Raw genomic sequence first — 19,353 nt, 5'->3', positions numbered from 1 at the left:
ATAAATCCCATCAGACACACACACACACACACACACACACACACACACACATACATCCTGGGCTCTGCCTAAGTAAGGAAAGAGCTTAGCTCCTAGGATGAAGGAAAAGATAGCTAAAGCTATTCCAGATAAAGCTGTGCAAGCCTACCCAATTACCTTTTGTTTTCTGCCACTGCATGGTACATTACTTTTAGAACAGTTTCCTTCTCTCCTTTCTGGCACACTCAAGCTAAACACAAGCGGCTCACCAATCTTTATGCACCATGTAAGAGAAGTTTTTTTTTTTTTTTTTCTACAGTCATTAACAGGGGTGGTGGAAGGAAGAAACCTTCTGGTATTGAAAGGGAGTAATCTTTCCTTACTCATCTCCTCTATCTACAAGTTGAGGACTTTTCCAGTCTCCTGTGACCTAGCTTGGGCCCTGGATGCTTTGACTCCTTTGAACAATCCAGCAGAGACCCAAGCTTCATGGTCAATATCTACTCTCTTCTGTCTCCAGGGCACACATGTTCACTTATGCCCTTACTATTTTCATCCCAACACTGACAGAAAGGGCTAAGATGAAGTTGGGGAGGAAGTTATATTGGTATACAGCTAAAATGACATTACAAACACTGGGGACTCTAACTTCCTCTGACAGGGTCTCTGTGCTACTATGAATGCTTTCTTGGAGGGCATATTGACTCTCGGGGTGCTGCTTCTGTATTAGTTCCACGAGCACCCTTACCAACCGCTACACAGAAATACTCAGAGGTTGCTGGTCTATGGCAATTGTTTTGAGCTTCCCATCTAGACAAATGAACTCATACAGACCTCAAGAATATCATGGTATTCTAAATCCTAGAGAGAAGCTATTTTTATTGCTTGCCTTCAACCTGACCTATTGAGAAACCACCCCTTCTCCTTCTCTGTTGTCATGGCTCTCTGCTCCAGGGAGTAGTGTGAGGAGCAGAATGAAGACTATATGAAATTCTAGAAACCAACCCAAAACCTCATTTACCTTAATCAGTCCTATACCCTTTCCCAATTTTGCAAACAAGACACTGGATTACTTGCAAGTCTATTTCCTTGGCCATTTTCCTTATGGGGCTGAGGCACTAGTAGTCATAAGAAGGAGCAGGCACCAATTTGGACATTCAGGAAGTAGGGGAAGAGAGGAAGTAGGGTTTGAATATCCAACAGCAGCTCAACTCCTTGCTCTGCTAGCAATCAATGAGCAACTTTGGATGGATGGTAGCTATCTTCTCTCAGCTGCAGAATGTACTACACATTGATCTGTGTGTGTGTGTGCGTATGCGTTCTGGAGCTTGAACTCAGGGCCTAGGTGCTGTCCCTTAGCTTTTTTGTTCAGTCCTGGTACTCTACCCCTTGAGCCACCACTCCACTTCTGATTCTTTGCTTATTAATTGGAGATGAGTCTCAGCTGCTTTTTCTGCTGGTTTCAAACTGTGATCCTCAGATCTCAGCCTCTGAGTACCTAGGATTATAGGCATAAGTCACTAGCACCCAACTACAACATGTGTGTTAAAGAGTCTTAGACTGGCCAGGCTCCAGTAGCTCATGCCTATAATCTTTGCAACTCAGGAGGCTGAGATCTGAGGATCACAGTTCAAAGCCAACCCAGGCAGGAATGTCCTCATGAGACCCTTATCTCCAATTATCCACAAAAACAAAACAAAACCAAAAAATGGAAATGGCACTGTGTCTCAAAGTGGTGGAATGCTAGCCTTGACCAAAAGCAGCACAGGGACAGTGTCTAGGCCCTGAGTTCAAGCTCCATAACCAGAAAAAAAAAAGAAAAACAAAAAAGTCTTAGACTTCCAAATGGATACTTTTCAGCACTGAAATTCATGCAACTGAGGATTGATTTGAAGCTTGGACTTCTGCTAGCCTTCAGATATTCCTGTCACAGCTTGAATTTGGTAGACACAGACAGAATCTGCGCTCGGTGACTATGTAATTCCTCTCCTCCCCTCAGCATATGTTATTTCACAATACTGCACAAGTGGAGGGGCCAGGGCTTAGCCCTCCTTGGGAACAGGAGCCACTGCTGAGAGGCTAGCTCCTGGGGAAAGGCCTCTGACATCCTTCCTGGCTGAAGCCAGACCAGCTGGTCCAAGATCAAGGCAAGCTGCTATAGTAGAGAAAAGGAGTTACAGAGAAATTATTTTTCTCAAGGAAGTAATATAAGTGCCCAGACTGAGCACTGGATAACTAGATCTTGTCGAAGAGTCCAGAGCTAGTGAGGCTCAAGGAATGGACTGATACCAACAGATCACATGAGAGTCTACATGGTCAAGTACAAGCTTGACACATTGCATTTGGACCTAGTACACATTTATGACTGCTTTCCTGATACACATTTTTGTGGTGGCAGTACTGGGACTTTAACTTGGGGCCTAGGCACTGTCTTTAATTTTTTCATTCAAGGCTGAGTCCTCTACCACTTGAGCTACACCTCCACTCCTGACATTTTGCTGGCTAATTGGAGATAAGAATCTTGTGGACTTTTCTGCCGAGGCTAGCTTCTAACCTTGGTCCTCCTGGGTAGGTAGAATTAGAGATGGGAGCCACTGTCATCTAGCTAGGACAATACATTTATCATTAAGCATTACCATTAGGGGCTTCCCATTCATTATTTGGTATTCATGGTTCATTTGTCAGCCTAACTCCTACAGGGCTTGGTGTCACCATCTCTGGGAAGTCCCCCTGAGTCTAGCTAAGTATCCTCTCCCCATTCTACTGCTTCCTCTAGTCTCCTGAGAACGTTATCACCATTTTGTGTATGCCCTAGGCTGGCACTAACTACGCACAGCACAATTCTACCTGCACTAGAAATTGTCATGAGAAGGGACCATGCCCTTACTATTTTCATCCCAGCACTGACAGAGAGGGCCAAGATGAAGTTGGGGAGGAAGTTATATTGGTATACAGCTACAATGACAGTCTTGGCTTTAATTTTTTTCTTTCTTTTTTTTAAAATAAGTTTTTTATTGTGAAAATACTGTACAGAGGTGTTATAATCACATGAGCAAGGTAATAAGTACATTTCGTATCAACCATTGTTGCCTCCTCCTTAACACCACACCAGCTGCTTAAGTCCTGAGGTTGCTGGCATGGGTGGAGCCTACCTCTGGGAGAAGAGGTCCCTGTAGGGGCTGCCATGCTGCAGGGCAATGCCATAGCCCTTGCTGCTGATGCTGTTGCCGATGACAGTCACTGAGCAGTCATCATCTGTCAGGGCTGCGTATTCCACCACGGCCACGTCCCACAGAAAGGCATAGTTGCCTTTCTTTGCCTGAAAGACACAAATCACCAAAAAGTCAGATGGGCCACCAACCCCGCTGTCTTAAGCGTGAGACATTTCAATGGTGGGATGTGTGGAGTTTATCTGTGTGCTCCTCCTGCTCATCAGAAAACTCTCCCACCATTTCTGGCCTACAAAGGACTCCAATGGTTGATGCCGGTGTCCATTTTGATCACAAGTGTGGGCTCTACCAACTAGATCTCATGGTGATAGGTAGGAAGGATGAGCTGAAAGTGGCTGGGTACAGTGGCATTCGTGGACTCATTCCTCAGATGAGAGGATTCACTCCTGGAGAATCCAGAGAGTAGGTTGAGATGTTCAGGTCAGAGATGTACAGGGAATGTGATAACTTGCCAATGGGGAAAAAGACCCTCCCTGCAAAACACAGGCCTTTGCATGAGAGGTAAATCTTGTTCTCTCGATAGTTCTACTTGGTAACCAAATGCTACTGGTCGTGAGCATAGGAGATGATGGTGGGCACTGGAGATGATGATGGGCAAGGGAGATGGTGGGGAGCATGGGAGGTAATGGTGGGTAGAGGAGGTGATGAGGAGCACAGGAAATGGTGGCAAACACCGGAGCTGGTGATAAGCGTGAGATGGTAGTGAGCATGGGAGATGGTGGCAGGCAGGGGAGATGGTGGCCTGTGTTCAGTGCCATACGTAGCAAGGACTAAATGTCAAGCACATGCACTTTGTCCAGAACTTGAAGACGAGTCCACAGGAAAGAATGCCCTAATTGTTATGCTGCCAGGCCAGGCTCTGCCTTTTACTGCTCATACATGAGGGTGAGCATGTGCATGCTTGTGCATGCACATACATATACACACACATACAAGTAATGTGTGTTCATGCATAGGTACAGTACACATGTGCACACAGACCTACATGTGAATATTCTCATCCACTGCAATGTTTTCAGATTACTTAGCTACAGTGACACACATTCTACTATCTTCTACACCCATCCACAACAGGAATTCACTTCTGCCTTGAGCCATAATTTTAACTTTAACTGAAGTTGAACACCCAGAAAGAACTGCTTTACTTTTTGGAAAGTGATACAAACTACTCTTGATTTTCTTTTCTTTCCTTTTCCTTTTTTCCTTTCCTTTCCTTTCCTCTCCTAACCTCTCCTCTCCTCTCTTCTCTTTTTCTTTTTTTCCTTATGTACTTCTCCTGGGCTTCAACTCAGGGCCTGAACTTTGTCCTTAAGCTTCTTTGCTCAAAGCTTATCATTTGATCTTTTTTACCACTACCAGCTTTTTTTTTATGCTTAATTGGAGATAAGCATTTCCTGCCTAGGCTGGCATTGAACCATGATCCTCAGATCTCAGCTTCCTGATTAGGATTACAAGTGTGAGCTACTGGAGTCTAGAATCTTGTCTTTCTTAAAATCATGTATAAAGTTCTTAATGAATCCCAGTGTCTGGTTTTCATTCTCCAGTGAGTACACTGATACCTCCTGCCTTCTTTATCCCTTCTTATCAAGGTTCATAGTAGATACTGTGAGACCTCAATGTTGGCTTAGGAACAGGACTAAAATATCACATACAAAACCAGGCCATCCCAGCAAGCTACATCCTCCTTGATACTGTCAATTGTATTTTCCCCAGCCCCTGCCTTTGTTTATTCAGCAGAACCTTCCTCTAGGGGCACTATGGCTGCTTAGATAAAGCTCTTCTTTGTCATTTCCTTCTTTGGGGGTGGGAAGTTAAGGCAGAATCTCACTATCTAAGCCACAGACTCAGTTTCCCCCAATAAGTCACCCCGAATATCACAAGTATCTGCCTCTAGGAAAGACAAGAATATACTTTCTCTTTTTTTAAATTAAATTCAATATGTAGCTCAGGCATCTATGTAATTCTCAATCTCTCCTGCCTCTGCCTCCTGAGTGCTGGGATTACAGGCATGCACCATCATGCTCAGTGAGAGTTTACTTCTTTCAATACCATAAGTGCATATAATCCAAGATCTCCTTTTCTTGTCAGATTCCTTCCATCAGAAGGATTTTTGGACAGAATGTGATCTCCTGCAGAGGCAATGGCCAGCTCCTAGTGTTTCACACAATTTTGTCCACTACCTTGTCAGAAATGACACATACCTGTGCCACCCACTGGCTTTCACATCAGGGAGAATCTCAAAATATTATGCCAAAGCCTCACTCCTCAACCAAGCCAATTTCAGACGTTCTAAAGGACTTTGACCTATGTTGCCAAATTATACACATCTCTCTTCCTCCATGTAGGAAGATAACAGTCTTTGGGCTTTTCTTTCCCGCTGGCAAACAAGTTTTCTCATGAAAAGACATACATTTTCAACCTCTTGCAACCAAATTTCTCAGCAGAAATGTTGACTTATGACCTAATATTTGGCTTCAGCCAGACTTTGGAACATTTTACATTCATACTCGCAATTCAACATGACAATCAGACACTGTTATTTGTACGATTTCAAAAGGGCATGTCATGTTGAGGGAAGAATTAAGATCAGCTTCATTTCTACCTTAGGTGAAATTCCAAGAAGGAAAAGAAATAAGATGGTTTAAGTCAAGTGGAAGCAGACCCTGAGCAAAGCTTACCATGGTCACTACAATGGGACATCTGCATTTCACACACATGTGTAGTTACAGAAAGGGCTCCAAGACAGTGAATACAATTTTAGGAAGAAAACTGCATTTATATTTACAGATCATGCTGTGAAGGAGGAAATATGGAGAAACTGTATGATGCCCCAACCTTTTATCACTGCTCAATAGGAAGTCAATTCAAAAAATAGGGGAAAGTAGGAGTCCTTCCTCTCTTCTTCCTCCTCCTCCTCCTCCTCCTCTTCCTCCTCCTCTTCCTCTTCTTCCTCTTCTTCTTCCTTCTCCTTCTTCCTTTTGTAGGTGTAGGCTTGAACTCAGGGCCCGGGCACTATCTGAGTTTTTCACTCAAGGCTAGTGCTTTACCACTTTGAGCAACACAGAACCACTTCCAGTTTGCTGGCAGTTAATTGGAGATAAGAGTCTCACAGACATTCCTGCCCAGGCTGCCTCCTGAGTAGCTAGGATTATAGGTATGAGCCACTGATTCCCAGCTAGGAGCCTTTCTTAACCAATTGACCCAGATCTTCAATGTCCTCATCTGTAAGTAACAACTAATTGTACAATATTACTTTCGTCTGCTTGTGGCTAGGTTCCTGACCTACCCAACAGTGCCAAAGCGGGAAGACTAGAGATGGTGACTGGCCATGTTTTGTATAAGACCAAATCAAAAGCTCCAACAGCATTGAAGTGGACCAGATTACGGCTCAATCTTTGTCATTAACATTTCTTTTCTTTTCTTGTCTTGGGGCTTGAACTCAGAACCTTGAGCTTTTTCACTTTTTTCCTCAAGGCTAACACTCTATGACCTGAGCCAAAGCTCTACTTCCAGCTACTTAAAGTTCATTGGAAATAAGTCTTATGGACTTTCTTTCTGAGTTGGCTTTGAGTAGCTAGGATTGCCAATATCCCTTCTTAATTCCTCAGCATCCTCAAAACTCCCCAGACAGCCTCCTCCTTTCAATCCCACACTGAAAAGGATGCAACACTCAAACCTCATTCAGGGGTTATCCACAAAAGCCATGTTTCCTGAAGAACATTCTGGACCAAGCAGACATCTCCTACTCTTTCTGGTGTCACAGAGGCTGTTTGAGACAAAAGCCTTGTTAGGTCAGGCTGTGTCATCAGAAGCATTTCAGATGCAATGTTTACAAGTCAAACAGCCCCACCCACCATAGTATTCTTGTCTTTATATGGATTCCTTCCCTGTCTCCTTGTAGAAGGAGCTTTAGACCTTTCCACACTAAAAAAAAAAAAAAAAAAAATCTATGATAAATTTGTTCATTGTAGGCTCAAAATCAGTTTTCTTTATGGCTCTTAACAATTCTGAATGCCTCCATCAGAAAGAATGACATTGCTCCATTTGTTAGGAAATAAAAAAACTTGGAAAAAATTATATTAAGTGAAGTAAGCCAGGCCCAAAGAAACATAGGTCCCATGGTTTCCCTTATTTGCACTATCTAGTATATGTATGAGTCAAGCAGAAAAGGTCAGATAATGTGATGTTAGGAAAATGAACCCTTAGATATGTATTTTATTGTTTTTTTCTTTCATGCATTTGTTTCTAACGCATTTATAAGATTATTTCTTTGTTGCTTTGCATGTCCCTCCTCCACAGTATAACCCCTGCTTTCACTATATTTGATGTCAGTATAACTTGTGGAGGAGATGGGGAAAAACAAGTCATTTAAGGATACAGGTGGACCTGTTGCAACAATGAGAAGTACAAGTTGTCATGTCGAAAACGAGCTTTACAATGTTGGTGGGGGGGGGATTGAGGGGGGGAGGCTGGGAAGGGATGTGAAGGGTAAACAAAGGAGGAGGCTGCAGTGCTTGATAAGAAATGTACGCATTATCCTGCCCATGTAATTGTAACCCCTCTGTACAGTATGTTCACAAAAAAATAAAATAAAATAAAAAACAATTCTGAAACCTCCTTATTATTTTGGGCTGTTTGCTCATAAGACATCTAATGAACCAAGGCACTGTCTTGAGAACCAAGAATTGCTTATCTTTCCTGTCCCACCTATCATAAACTTCCCTCCTCCTTTTGTATGCCAGGCTTGGGCCATGAACTCAAGGCCTGGGTGTTGTCCCTGAGCTTTTTGCTCAAGGCTAGTGCTCTAACACTTGAGCCATAGCTCCACCTCCAGGTTTTTGGTGTTTCATTAGGGATAAGAGTCTCATGGACTTTCCTGCCTGGCTGGATTCAAACCATGATCCTCAGATCTCAGCCTTCAGAGAAACTAGGATTACAGACAGGAGCCACCAGGGCCTCGCTTAGAGTATACTTTTAATTGATATAGCTTATAGTGTACTTTTAACTGATAATATCTAGTGATGGCTTATTTGTAAGAAAATAAATGAGATTATTCTTACAGGTCAGAGCCATCACAGCACAATCCAATCTTGTGGAAATTAATGAACCAAAACATAAAGTGAACCAAGGAACTTACTATAGCTTTCACACTGGCAAATTGAAATTTAACTTAAAAAATAACACCAATGTATCTAACAGACATAACAAATATCTGAAATATTACAAATCTAATGTTGACTCTAAAGTAAAGAGGTGAACAGTTTAAAGGGTAATGCTCAGGAAGTAATCTAAGAAATTATGATTCAAGAGTCAGGTTGGGGGTGGGTTGGGGGGAGGGAAATTAGGAGCAAATTGAGGGAAGGGGTAACAAGATTGACAAGAAATATACTCATTACCTTATTTATGTAACTGAAACCCCTCTGTACATCACCTTGATAATAAAAAAATGTAAAAAAGAATCATATGAGATCTTGTGCAACACATATTAATTATAAGGACTGGATTAAAACTACATAGATAAGCCAGGCAAATACAGGAGTTCATGCCTATAATTCTAACTAGTCAGAAGGCTGAGATCTGAGGATCATGGTTCTAAGCCATCCAGGGCAAGAAAGCCCATGAGACTTTTATCTCCAATCAACTATAAAAAAGTTAGAAATGGAGATGTGGCTCAAGTGGTATAGTGGCAATTTTGAGCAAAACAGCTAAGGGATTGTGCCCAGGCCCTGAGTCCAAGCCCTAGCACTGGCAATAAACAAATAAACAATAAATGACAAACTATAAATAAATAATCAACTATAAGTAAGTAAATGAATAAATAAATGAATGAATGAAACTCTATCAATAGCCCTGAAACACTTGAGAAAATCTCTCTGATACCCTTGGCCTGCATCTACATATTCTGCTTCATTTCCTCTCTGATCCTTTTCCCCAAAATAAAAATAACTAATTAGTAAAAACCAGTTGGTACAGCATAAAAAGAGTAGATTGAGGAGGTAAGGGGCAGTGGAAGACTATCTCTGGCATTAGAGAAAGTTAAGGGCATCTGTGCATCCATTCCCTGCAAGCCAGGATAGCAGCAGGTGGAGGGACTACCCCTGGCTCATCTCCTGGCAAACATCTCAGCAAACAGAATCCAAGCTTATGATGTCTGCCTGCTCAGTGGATGCTTGCAAATGGAAACCCATAGACACCACAGGAGGCTCCACACTTGGCAGATTATGACTGGCCTACATTGCTAGAGGAAGGTTGGGCACTAAAAACACAGCCACAGTGACCTGCGACACCGGATGGACTCACTGGCTCTCTGGTAATAAAAGGAGATTGTATTTCTCCAGCTACTTCAACCCTTTCCAGAGCTGGCTTGGAACACGAACCTTCAGAGACATTATCCTTTAAGACAAAGAACCCCATCACACACATTTCCAACCCATCCTGATGGCTTTGAGAAAGGGGTAAGCAAACACATTGTTTCCTCAGATGAAAAATGTAGTGCTGCCAACATCAGTACCAATGCTCCTGGCTCTTGTCATGAAGGGTTGAGGTTAGGTAGGCATGTTTCCTTCCAGGTTCTATGAGACATCCCCTGGTGGCAGAGCCTCCAGAAACAAGATGACTTTTTTTTTTTTTTTCAGTTGTGGGGCTTGAACTCTGGGCCTGGGCACTGTCCCTCAGTTCTTCAGCTCAAGGCTAGCGTTCTACCACTTGAGCCACAGTGCCACTTCTGATTTTCTGGTGGTTAATTGGAGAACAGTCTCAGGGACTTTCCTGCCTAGGCTGGCTTTGAACTGCAATCCTCAGATCTCAGCCTCCTGAATATCTAGGATTACAGGCATAAGCCATCGGTGCCTGGCGCCCCAATGTCTTTTCTCAAAGACATTTATCCTCTTTTACCGATAAAGAAACTGACACTGGGCAAACAAAAATTTGTCCTAAACAAGCTCAGCTGTTAATCAGTGCTGCCTGGTCAACCTGCAATGCATCTGATGGCAAAGAAGCCTGTCCTGTCCTCTGGTTGGATGTGGTAAGAGTACTAAGTAAAAGGGGCTCCTGGGCGGTATCTTGGTTCTTAGATCATTTCCCCAGGGAATTGTGCTATACCACATTGAATGGTAATGCTTGTTTATCCACCAGCATCACCAACCAAGATGACAGTGTGGGAGAAGAGAGAACAGAGTTGTGCCCCATTTCGGATGCTTCTTTAGAAACCCGATGCATTAAGCATCCAGGTGGCACACTCACTGTCTCCCTTTACACCTGCCATTCACTCTCAACAAAACAGAGCTCAGCCTTTCACTCTCTCAAGTCTTAACTCCTATAATCACCTTCATACAATGGCAACATGTTGCCAGACACAGCCTGAACCCTGGCTGCATTGATACCTGTATTATGCACTGTGCCAACTCTCAAAATACAACAGTAAAAACCCAGACCTTCTGCAGAGAAAAGGCCAATTTTACAGCTTGCTGGTAAGACTGTGGGCTGGCATATTTCTGGAACGGCAATTCGGTGAGGAGAATCAAATGCTTCTTTAAACATAATCTGCCTATATAGCAACTCTACCCCCTTGGGATTTATCTTATAGAATTGTTCAGTTTCTAAAATGATATGTGTCTGAAGATTTTTTTCCAGAGCAGCACCTGCTAAACTAGTAAGAAATTGGAAATAGTCTAAATGTCCAACTAGTGAGAATTGAGTAGGTAAATAACAACATTAAATGAGGGACTATTTTCTCTCTGCTAATACAGTGCTTTGAGCACATTTATTCCTGAGGAGAATGTCCATAATAAATGGAAGACAGCTCTGGGCATAAGTCAGTCTGAGTTGCTGGAGTCTGTGTGGATTCAAATCTCAGCTGTATTGTTTGTCAGCTATGTGAGTGATTTAGTACATCCAGGCCTTCTTTCCACTGGATATCAAATGGGCAGAGTTCAGCTGAGGATTACATGTATATTACATATATTTGACATGCTGAAGGTTCTATTAAATAAATGCTAACAGACACTACGCCATTTAATGAGAAAGAGCCTATGATACTAGGTAGTACCCTGTTTTTCAATTATTATGTCAAAGGGTTGTGCTTAGTAAAAAAACAAACACAAGAATCAAAATCAAGTAGCAAAGGATCATCTTTGAGGAGTGAAATGGGTAAGTCTGGCTGGCTTTTTACAACCTCTTTGGTGCCCAGGTTTCTGCAGTGTAGCAAGCCTTCATTTTGTGATTGCAGATGTCTAAGAGGGTAATTTTAGAGAATCAGCCTTTTCCTGGAGCACTGTGTAGTGGGAAGAGCTGCATGCAGTAGAAAGGCCACCCCATCACATCCAACTCTTCAGTAAATTTGCTTTCTCTGGGACTGAGACTGAGAATGGCTTCCTACAAGAAGTACCATAGTGTGAAATTCCAGTGCAGAGCTCAGTGCCTGGCTCCAGGGCAGGGGCTTGACTCCTGCTGTGCTACAGTCAGTCCCCAGTAGGATTCAGATCAACCCATCAATTGTGATTGACATGCCTTTCCTCCTCACCCGACCTGACAGTCATTCATCCACCTTCACACCCTGTGTGCATGTGTGAGTGTATGCATAATCTGTGTGAACATGTGGAAATGGTGAATGCAAATGTGCCAATGTGGCTAAAGCTACCAGCACAACTATGTTTATTGCAGCATTATTTACTATAGCTAAGATATGGAACCAACCCAGATGCCCCTCAGTAGATGAATGGATCAAGAAAATGTGGTATATATACACAATGGAATTCTATGCCTCCATCAGAAAGAATGACATTGCCCCATTTGTTAGGAAATGGAAAGGCTTGGAAAAAATTATATTAAGTGAAATAAGCCAGGCCCAAAGAAACATAGGGCCCATGGTTTCCCTTATTTGCACTATCTAGTATATGTCTGAGTCAAGCAGAAAAGGTCAGATAAGGTGGTGTTAGGGAAATGAACCCTAAGATATATATTTTAATGTTTTTTTTCTTTCATGCGATTGTTTCTAACACATTTATAAATTATTTCTTTGTTGCTTTGTATGTCCCTCTCCCACAGTATAACCCCTGCTTTCACTGTATTTGATGATGTCGGTATAATTTATGGAGGGGAAGGGGAAAAACAAATCATTTAAATAGGGATACAGATGGACCTATTGCAACAATGAGATTTGGTGTGGGGGGGGGGGAGGGCCCGCGGGGAGGATTGGGTGGGGGGGAGGGGGGGAGGATGGGAAGGGAAAACTAAGGAGGAGGCTACAATGCTTGATAAGAAATGTACTCATTATCTTGCCCATGTAATTGTAACCCCTCTGTACAGTATTTTCACAATAAAAAAAGTGCCAATGTGGGAAGTGTGTGTGTGTGTGTGTCTGTGTGTGTGTGTGTGTGTGTAGGTGGCCATCTGTGAGGATGGATGTGTGCCTGTTTGTGTATGTAGTGAGACTGTGTGGTAGCATGTATATCCATGTCTGTGTGGGAATTGTGAGTGTGGGCACTGGTGTGAGAGTGGGGATGTGTTTGTGTGTTTATATATGTCTGAGTGTGTATGCAGGTTGACATCTGTGTGTAGCTGTGCATGCATGTATGACGGTGTGTGGGTATGTAGGTATGTAAGCCTTTGAGTGTGTGTAGCTGCATGAGTCTACATGGATATATGAACTGGATGGGTATGTGTATGGATGCATCCATATGTGTGCATATGTGTATGCTTATAGGTATATGTGTGGGGTGTGTGTGTGACATATTAAGATCACAACAGTCTGTGGGAAGGAGTGAAGAGACCTAGGGTATCAAGCATCTGCAAAACAGCAAAAGGTTCAGGAAGGTTCCACTGGAAATTTGGCACCATTACCTCCAATGAGAAGACATTATCCAAAATGCCAGGAATATGTAAGGCAGTTGGAGGCTACAGGATACCTTCTCCACCTTTGAGAACGTGAAATAATGACCTTTCATCTGAATCAGACCCTGGAACAGCCAAAGGAGACAAAGCAGAACAGGCACAGCTCGAGAGAGGGAGATAATTAAAGCTGGACTCCCTATATTCACCATAAAAGCTGCTCTTCTGAGGCCTCCACGGGGTGCAAAGTCCACTTGGCTCCAACTTCGAAACTACAGTGAACAGGGTGGAGTTGGACAATGCTATGTCCAAATTGAAAGGGCAGCCAGGCAAGAGGTCATCCTCAAAGGGTTCAGCCATGAGCATAGGCATGAGGCCCGATTGCAGGTTGGTCATGGTGCTATCAGTGAGGTCCCTGGAGCATGGAGGTGTCTCCTACTATGGCTGTAGTAGGAAATGGCTCCTGATGCCCAAGTACTAACAATTCTGCCAGAGATCGCCTGCCCCATGCTGACATTCCTGTGTCCTGGGGTTAGACTCTCATAAGAAGCACAAGATTGTAGAGAGTGGTAGATAATTTTGTATCTCAATCAAGTACTTTTTGTCTTCTACAATGTATATGTTGATCCCTTAATTTTCTTTCCAGAATCATCAACTTCCGTCCCCAGGGAGTACAGCATAGTATGTTCATGAAAGGGGCTCGTTTCTTCCCCCAGCATCTTGGCCAGCCTCATGAGCTCTCAGAGTTGAGTGATGGTACCTAGAGGGAACAAATACACTCCCACACTCCTGTGCTTATGAGAGGAAGAGAACACATCAGAAGCGTCTGCTGCATTAAAGGAACTTAAACGAGTGTCAGCACATTGCTTTGGCATCATGGTAATCATCACCCGCACCATGGCATCAAGTTGGGATCCTGATTAAAACGCAATTGCCTTGAGATAAATAACACTTGAAATAGTCCTCCATCATCAGCCTGGCAGATTAGAAAGACGGTTAGATTGGGTTACACTCGTGGCTTAATTACTGACTTGTTATCAATTTATAAAACTGTAAGACATGCCCAGATGATCCTTAAGGTCTTCTCCAGATTTAACATTCTCCAAGTGAGAGACTCAGTTCCTGAAGTGTGTCCTTGGACCACCACCAGCAGCAGCAGTGATGCTGAAGAAACGTAAATGTCCAGTCTTCACACCAGGCCCACTGCACAAAGGTGAGGCCAATGGATACAGACCTCCCATAGATTTCTCACCTTTATTTGAAAGCAGATTTGGAATGAGAGAGTGTATTAAAGATTTTCACCTGGAGCATTGCACAGACAAGGGAAAATCATAGAGTATACCAAGACTGCTGAAAACACACTTTAAAGGGAAGTCACACCAGATATTTTCCTTGAACAAGTCCTCTACTTCATGTTGTCTTAACAGATATCTTCTTGGAAGGTTCAGGATAATGTTTCATGTTCCAGACATATGTCTGTTTTCCACACAGGGAAGTTGAAACTTAGAAATAATTGTGGCCACCAGGTGTTGATGGTTCATGCCTTGTAATACTAGATTGGAAGGTTGAGAAGTAAGGTTGTTGGTTTGAAGCCAGCCCAGGCAAGAAAGTCTGTGAGACTATTATCTCCAATTAACTAGCAAAAAGCCACAACTGGAGCTGTGGCTCAAGTGGTAGAGACCACCTGTGAGCAAACAAACAAACAAACAAACAACAACAAAAAGCTAAGGGACTGTGCCCAGGCCCTGAGTTCAAGCCCCAGGACTAAAACAAAAAAAAAGTAAATAAATAAATATAAAAATAATAACTAAACAACTTCTTGCAGCCAGAAAATTAAGTTATCGACAGAGCTTAAATTCCCGCAGCTCTCCTTAAGTAGTGCTATTTTTCCCTGTCATGTGAAAACTTCTACTTCAGTAGTCCTGAAGAGCCACATGGAACCCCCTAAGCAACTGCTTATGCTCTCATTATGTTTTTCTCCCAAGTTTGTACTAATGATGTCTGTCTTTAACAGTTCACCCGTGAAGGCATTGTAGCCCTGTTTCTTTTGGAGCCTTCGGCTCTCTGGGGAGAAACAGCCTTATTTAGTAAATCAAGAATTTTCCTACTGGAAGAAGTTTCATCTCATTCCCACTGGACAGGGAATTGGTGTGGTACAAATGAAAAAAAAAGGAAAAGACAAAGAAAACCTTCTCGGGGAGAAACAACGATTCCTTTCTCTAAATGTGAAATTGTACGCCATCAGCAAAATCAAGGCCATAAACCAGATTCTCAAGAGGGCAAAGGGATACATTGATTTTCGATGGTTTGTCAAAAATTTTAAGTTGTCCAAAGAGGATGATCAACAACAATCACATCTGAGTATTTCATGGGAAAAATTAAGAATGATTGAAGAGAAATAGTAAATGGGTTTGCCTAGACATAAATTGAATCACAGAGGGAAATGAATATAGAACTGAGCAAGTATAGAGAAAGGGCTTCTTTATAGTTAAACATGTCATAAAGTGTAGGATAGGGCTATCCTGATACGGTGTGTCATACACACATGCACATACACATACATACAGAGGAATGTAAACTCCTACCATGCATATTCTGTCTAATACTCTAGTCTGCTGTCTAACATACAGTTGTAGCTAGAAAAATATGAGTAACCTGGGTCCCTGTCAGAGCAGGCATGGTCTGTGTCTACCTTCTCTGCTCTGCAAGCTCACCTGCCACCTTTCTCTTCTCTGTGTCCCACTTAGAGGCTAACCCACACAGAAAACAGAATAGGCACTGCACTTTCTAAACTTCAAAAGTAAAATCAAATACTAATACAACAACAATTCTAAGAGTCAATGCCATCAGTTCAAGCAGATGTTACCAAATGTAAGAAGGGGTAAAAACCGCCTGGAAGACTCATTCAAACACATTGCTAACTTCCCCCATTCCAGCTTCTGATTCATTAGTCCTGGAATGGAACCCAAGAATTTACGTATCTAACAAGCTCCCAGGGACTGCTAGCACCACTGTGGAGCAGGCTCCATACCTTGAACAGTAGCCAAAATGTACTCTGCCAATCCCTTCCTATTGCTTCCAATCTCCATTGTTCTGGAAGAAGCAATACTATTATTCTTGTTTTTCAAGAATAAATTAATCTGCCTAAGATTTTATAACTGACCAAAGAGAGATGGAAGAACCAATCCAATTCTTATGGACTCAAATCCCATAACTGTCCTAGGGACACTGCACAGTCTAAACTGAACATTTGACTTTGTTGAGTTCCAGAAAAACCTTTGAAACTATACCCATACATGGCTTTGCCATGTGAAGCAATTTTAAAAATTTCTGGACTTCAAATGGTTGTAGGAAAGGATTACAATTTAATATGCCCATGTACGTGTCCAGTGCTTTTCAATGAGAATGACTACTTCCATCATTTTCCCTGTCTCACCTGCCTCTTCCTTCATCACAGATGCACATTGAGTATTCTGGCTATACTTATTCCCTGTTCACTTTTTCATTCATTTACCTGTTTCCCACTGACCTCCACACTTAGACATGTTTCAGTTCCCTGGTTTTTATTCCATCTGTTAATTTTTCAAAAAGGTTTAATCCATGAAGTTTGATTTTGATTCTATCTCATTTCAGTTAGAATGACTATTTTAACTGAAAAATGTGAATACCAGCAAATATTGGCAAAGATATAGGGGAAAGGGACTCCAGGACATTGTTGGTGGGAAATTAGTGCAGCCATTATGGAAATCAGTATGGAGATTCCTAAAAAGCAAACAAAACCAACTAAACAGAGCTACCATGTGCTCCAATGATATCACTCGAGCATTTATCTAAAAGATGCACGATAGGATACAATAAAGGTACCTGCACACCCAATTTTATTGCTGCACCGCTCACAACAACCAAGGTAAGGGAAACAGCTAGATGCCCTACCACAGATGAACGGATCCAGAATGTGTTACGTACTATGCGATTTTACAATTTACAATATATACAATGGAATCCTAGCTAACTCTGGGCAACCCTTGATTCTGGAAGGAAAACGAAGAGGTAAGTGTTGTGTGGTCACAACTGCTATTACAGAATACCCCTTAATGTACTGGGAGACCACCCTTGAGGTTTAGATTGAAGAGTCTCATTCTTTCATTCTACTTGTGGCTAAGTATTCCTTTATATCATTCCTGAAATATCAACCTTGAGAGGCAGAGAATGTGCCTTAGGGTACATTGGAGAGCTGCAAAAGAGGTCTCATCCTGGTCAAGAGGATTAAAAAAAAACCCTCCCATCTTGTACAGATAAACAAGCTTCAGGCTCTACCTGACTTGTCAAGTGGTGGAATCTCTAGAGGATCTTGGTGGGTTGACAAATCAGATCCAGTACCACCCTAATGAAGACCCCACTATGTGGCTTAGGGATTCCCCACTTTCTAGAAAGTCTTCTTACCACATTCCCTTGTGACAAACTAAGCTTTATCACTTGGGTTACATGGCACAAGTCCAAGTCCTTGTCCATATGAAAACAGTTCAGATGTTAGAGAAAAGCAAATTCTACTTATGAGGATTTTTGTTACCAGGATGACTATTTCTGCTCTTTATTTGGGATCTTCAAGAGGAAAGCTGTGCAGAGATCTTATTGATCCTATTGTTCTTTTGGGTTTATTAATTGACTTCTTACCACCTCTCTCTCTCTCCTCTCTCTCTCTCTCTCTCTTTCTCTCTCTCTCTCAGAAAGAAAGAGAGAAAGAGAAAGTTGTGACAAAAATCCCTAATGAACAATTTAAAAGGAGGAAAGAAATATTTTCTTTATTTTGGGTCTGTTTCAGAGAGTTTATTCCGTTGTGATGAGGAGAGTGGTGGGACAGTGCAGTTTATATCATGACAGCCAGGAAGCAGAGCAAAGGCTTACATGAAGAGGCAAGGGCAAGATGTAGGACATGCTTCCATGGACCCACTTCCCACAACTCTGCCCTCCTACTTTTCACCACCTTCCAATAATGCCATCATATTATGAATTCAACAAGGGGTTGATCAATTTATCATACTGTCTCTGGAAATATCTTGCCACATACTCCCAGTGAGGAACTTTCCTAATACTCTAGGCATTCTTAAACTCAAGCAAATTGACAAACAAAATTAAGTTTGTCTGTCTGTCTGTCGGTCTGTCTGTCTCTGTCTCTGTCTCTGTCTCTCTGTCGCTCTGTCTCTCTCTGTCTCTCTCTCTCTCTCTCTCTTTCTCTCTCTCTCTCTCTCTCACACACACACACACATCACTTTTAAATTTAAATTTCAGGGTCTAGAGTAAATACTGTTACAATAGAGAATAGTGTTCTATCATCCCATTGGAATTGGAAAAGTCTACATCTACTTAGATACATTTTCTAGTCTCAATGATGATATGACGATGATGGCAATCAAACACCAGGAAGGTAGAGTTAAGTAATCTGTGGGCAAGGGACTTAATTCTTTTGAGTTTTGTGTTCCTTATTTCAAACTTAAAATATCACAAAGTACCCTCTGTGTGAAGATTAAGTGCACTCACATAATGCCACACATGCCTATTTCTTTAAGAATGTTACTGGGTTTTTTTCTCCCTTTCAATCGTTTGGTGCCTGAACAAAAACATTTTGCGAAGAGAATAGAAAGAACAATAAGCTAAGCAAAAGTGGCCAACAAGTTGGAAGATGCCATAAATTAAAAATGATTTTTATCAGCAATCACTTCTTGATTTTAGTATAATCAAAGAACAAAACAATTTCCTTCAAAATGCAAAATCTTAAGTCATAAAAGTCAAACCAATAATATTCAATAATATTCAAACCAATAATTTGCCCCTATTACAGTCAGTGCTAAGGTGAAGTATTTCAGATCTGGGTACAAAGCAAAATTACAGGGCAGAGGAAATCTAAAATATAAAATCAGATTTAAGAGAATCAACATTCTCCCACTCCCTCCAATGAGGAGTCTGAAAATAATCAAAGTTAGCATGATGGCATGGATATTGGTTTGATTCCAGAGCTTACCCTACCAAATTATAAAACTCGCAAAAGAAAGTAATTGAAGAATTCATAATGAGATTTGCTTGGCAATGCTCAAAATCCAAAGCCACGTAATTTAATAAGGGAGGTTCAGAGGGGGCTTTCTTTGATCTTTGGACTATATTATCCCAAACCAATCACCATCAAACAGAATTAAACAGCAAGGGGTTATTCAGGGACCAAGTCAGTCAATTGTATGGTAATGAGATTCAGAAAGACTAAGGAAGCCCCCTCTGGGGGCGGGGTGCTTCTAGTATAGATCACTCCTCCTTTCTACCAGCT

At 41.9% G+C, this 19,353-nt stretch overlaps 1 protein-coding gene across 1 annotated transcript in view; it reads right to left on the bottom strand.

The window, feature by feature from the left end:
• The window catches only part of Grid1 (glutamate ionotropic receptor delta type subunit 1), a 751,350-nt gene that overhangs the window by 17,961 nt on the left and 714,036 nt on the right, over positions 1-19,353 (bottom strand). The window contains exon 14 of the mRNA XM_042690370.1: positions 3,132-3,298. Within this exon, the coding sequence (XP_042546304.1) occupies positions 3,132-3,298 (167 nt within the window). The remainder of the gene's footprint in view (positions 1-3,131; positions 3,299-19,353) is intronic.

This window comes from Dipodomys spectabilis, unplaced genomic scaffold, assembly GCF_019054845.1.
Source record: "Dipodomys spectabilis isolate Male_0828 unplaced genomic scaffold, ASM1905484v1 ptg000136l, whole genome shotgun sequence".
Taxonomy (NCBI): Eukaryota; Metazoa; Chordata; class Mammalia; order Rodentia; family Heteromyidae; genus Dipodomys; species Dipodomys spectabilis.
This window is presented reverse-complemented; position numbering and strand designations above follow the sequence as displayed.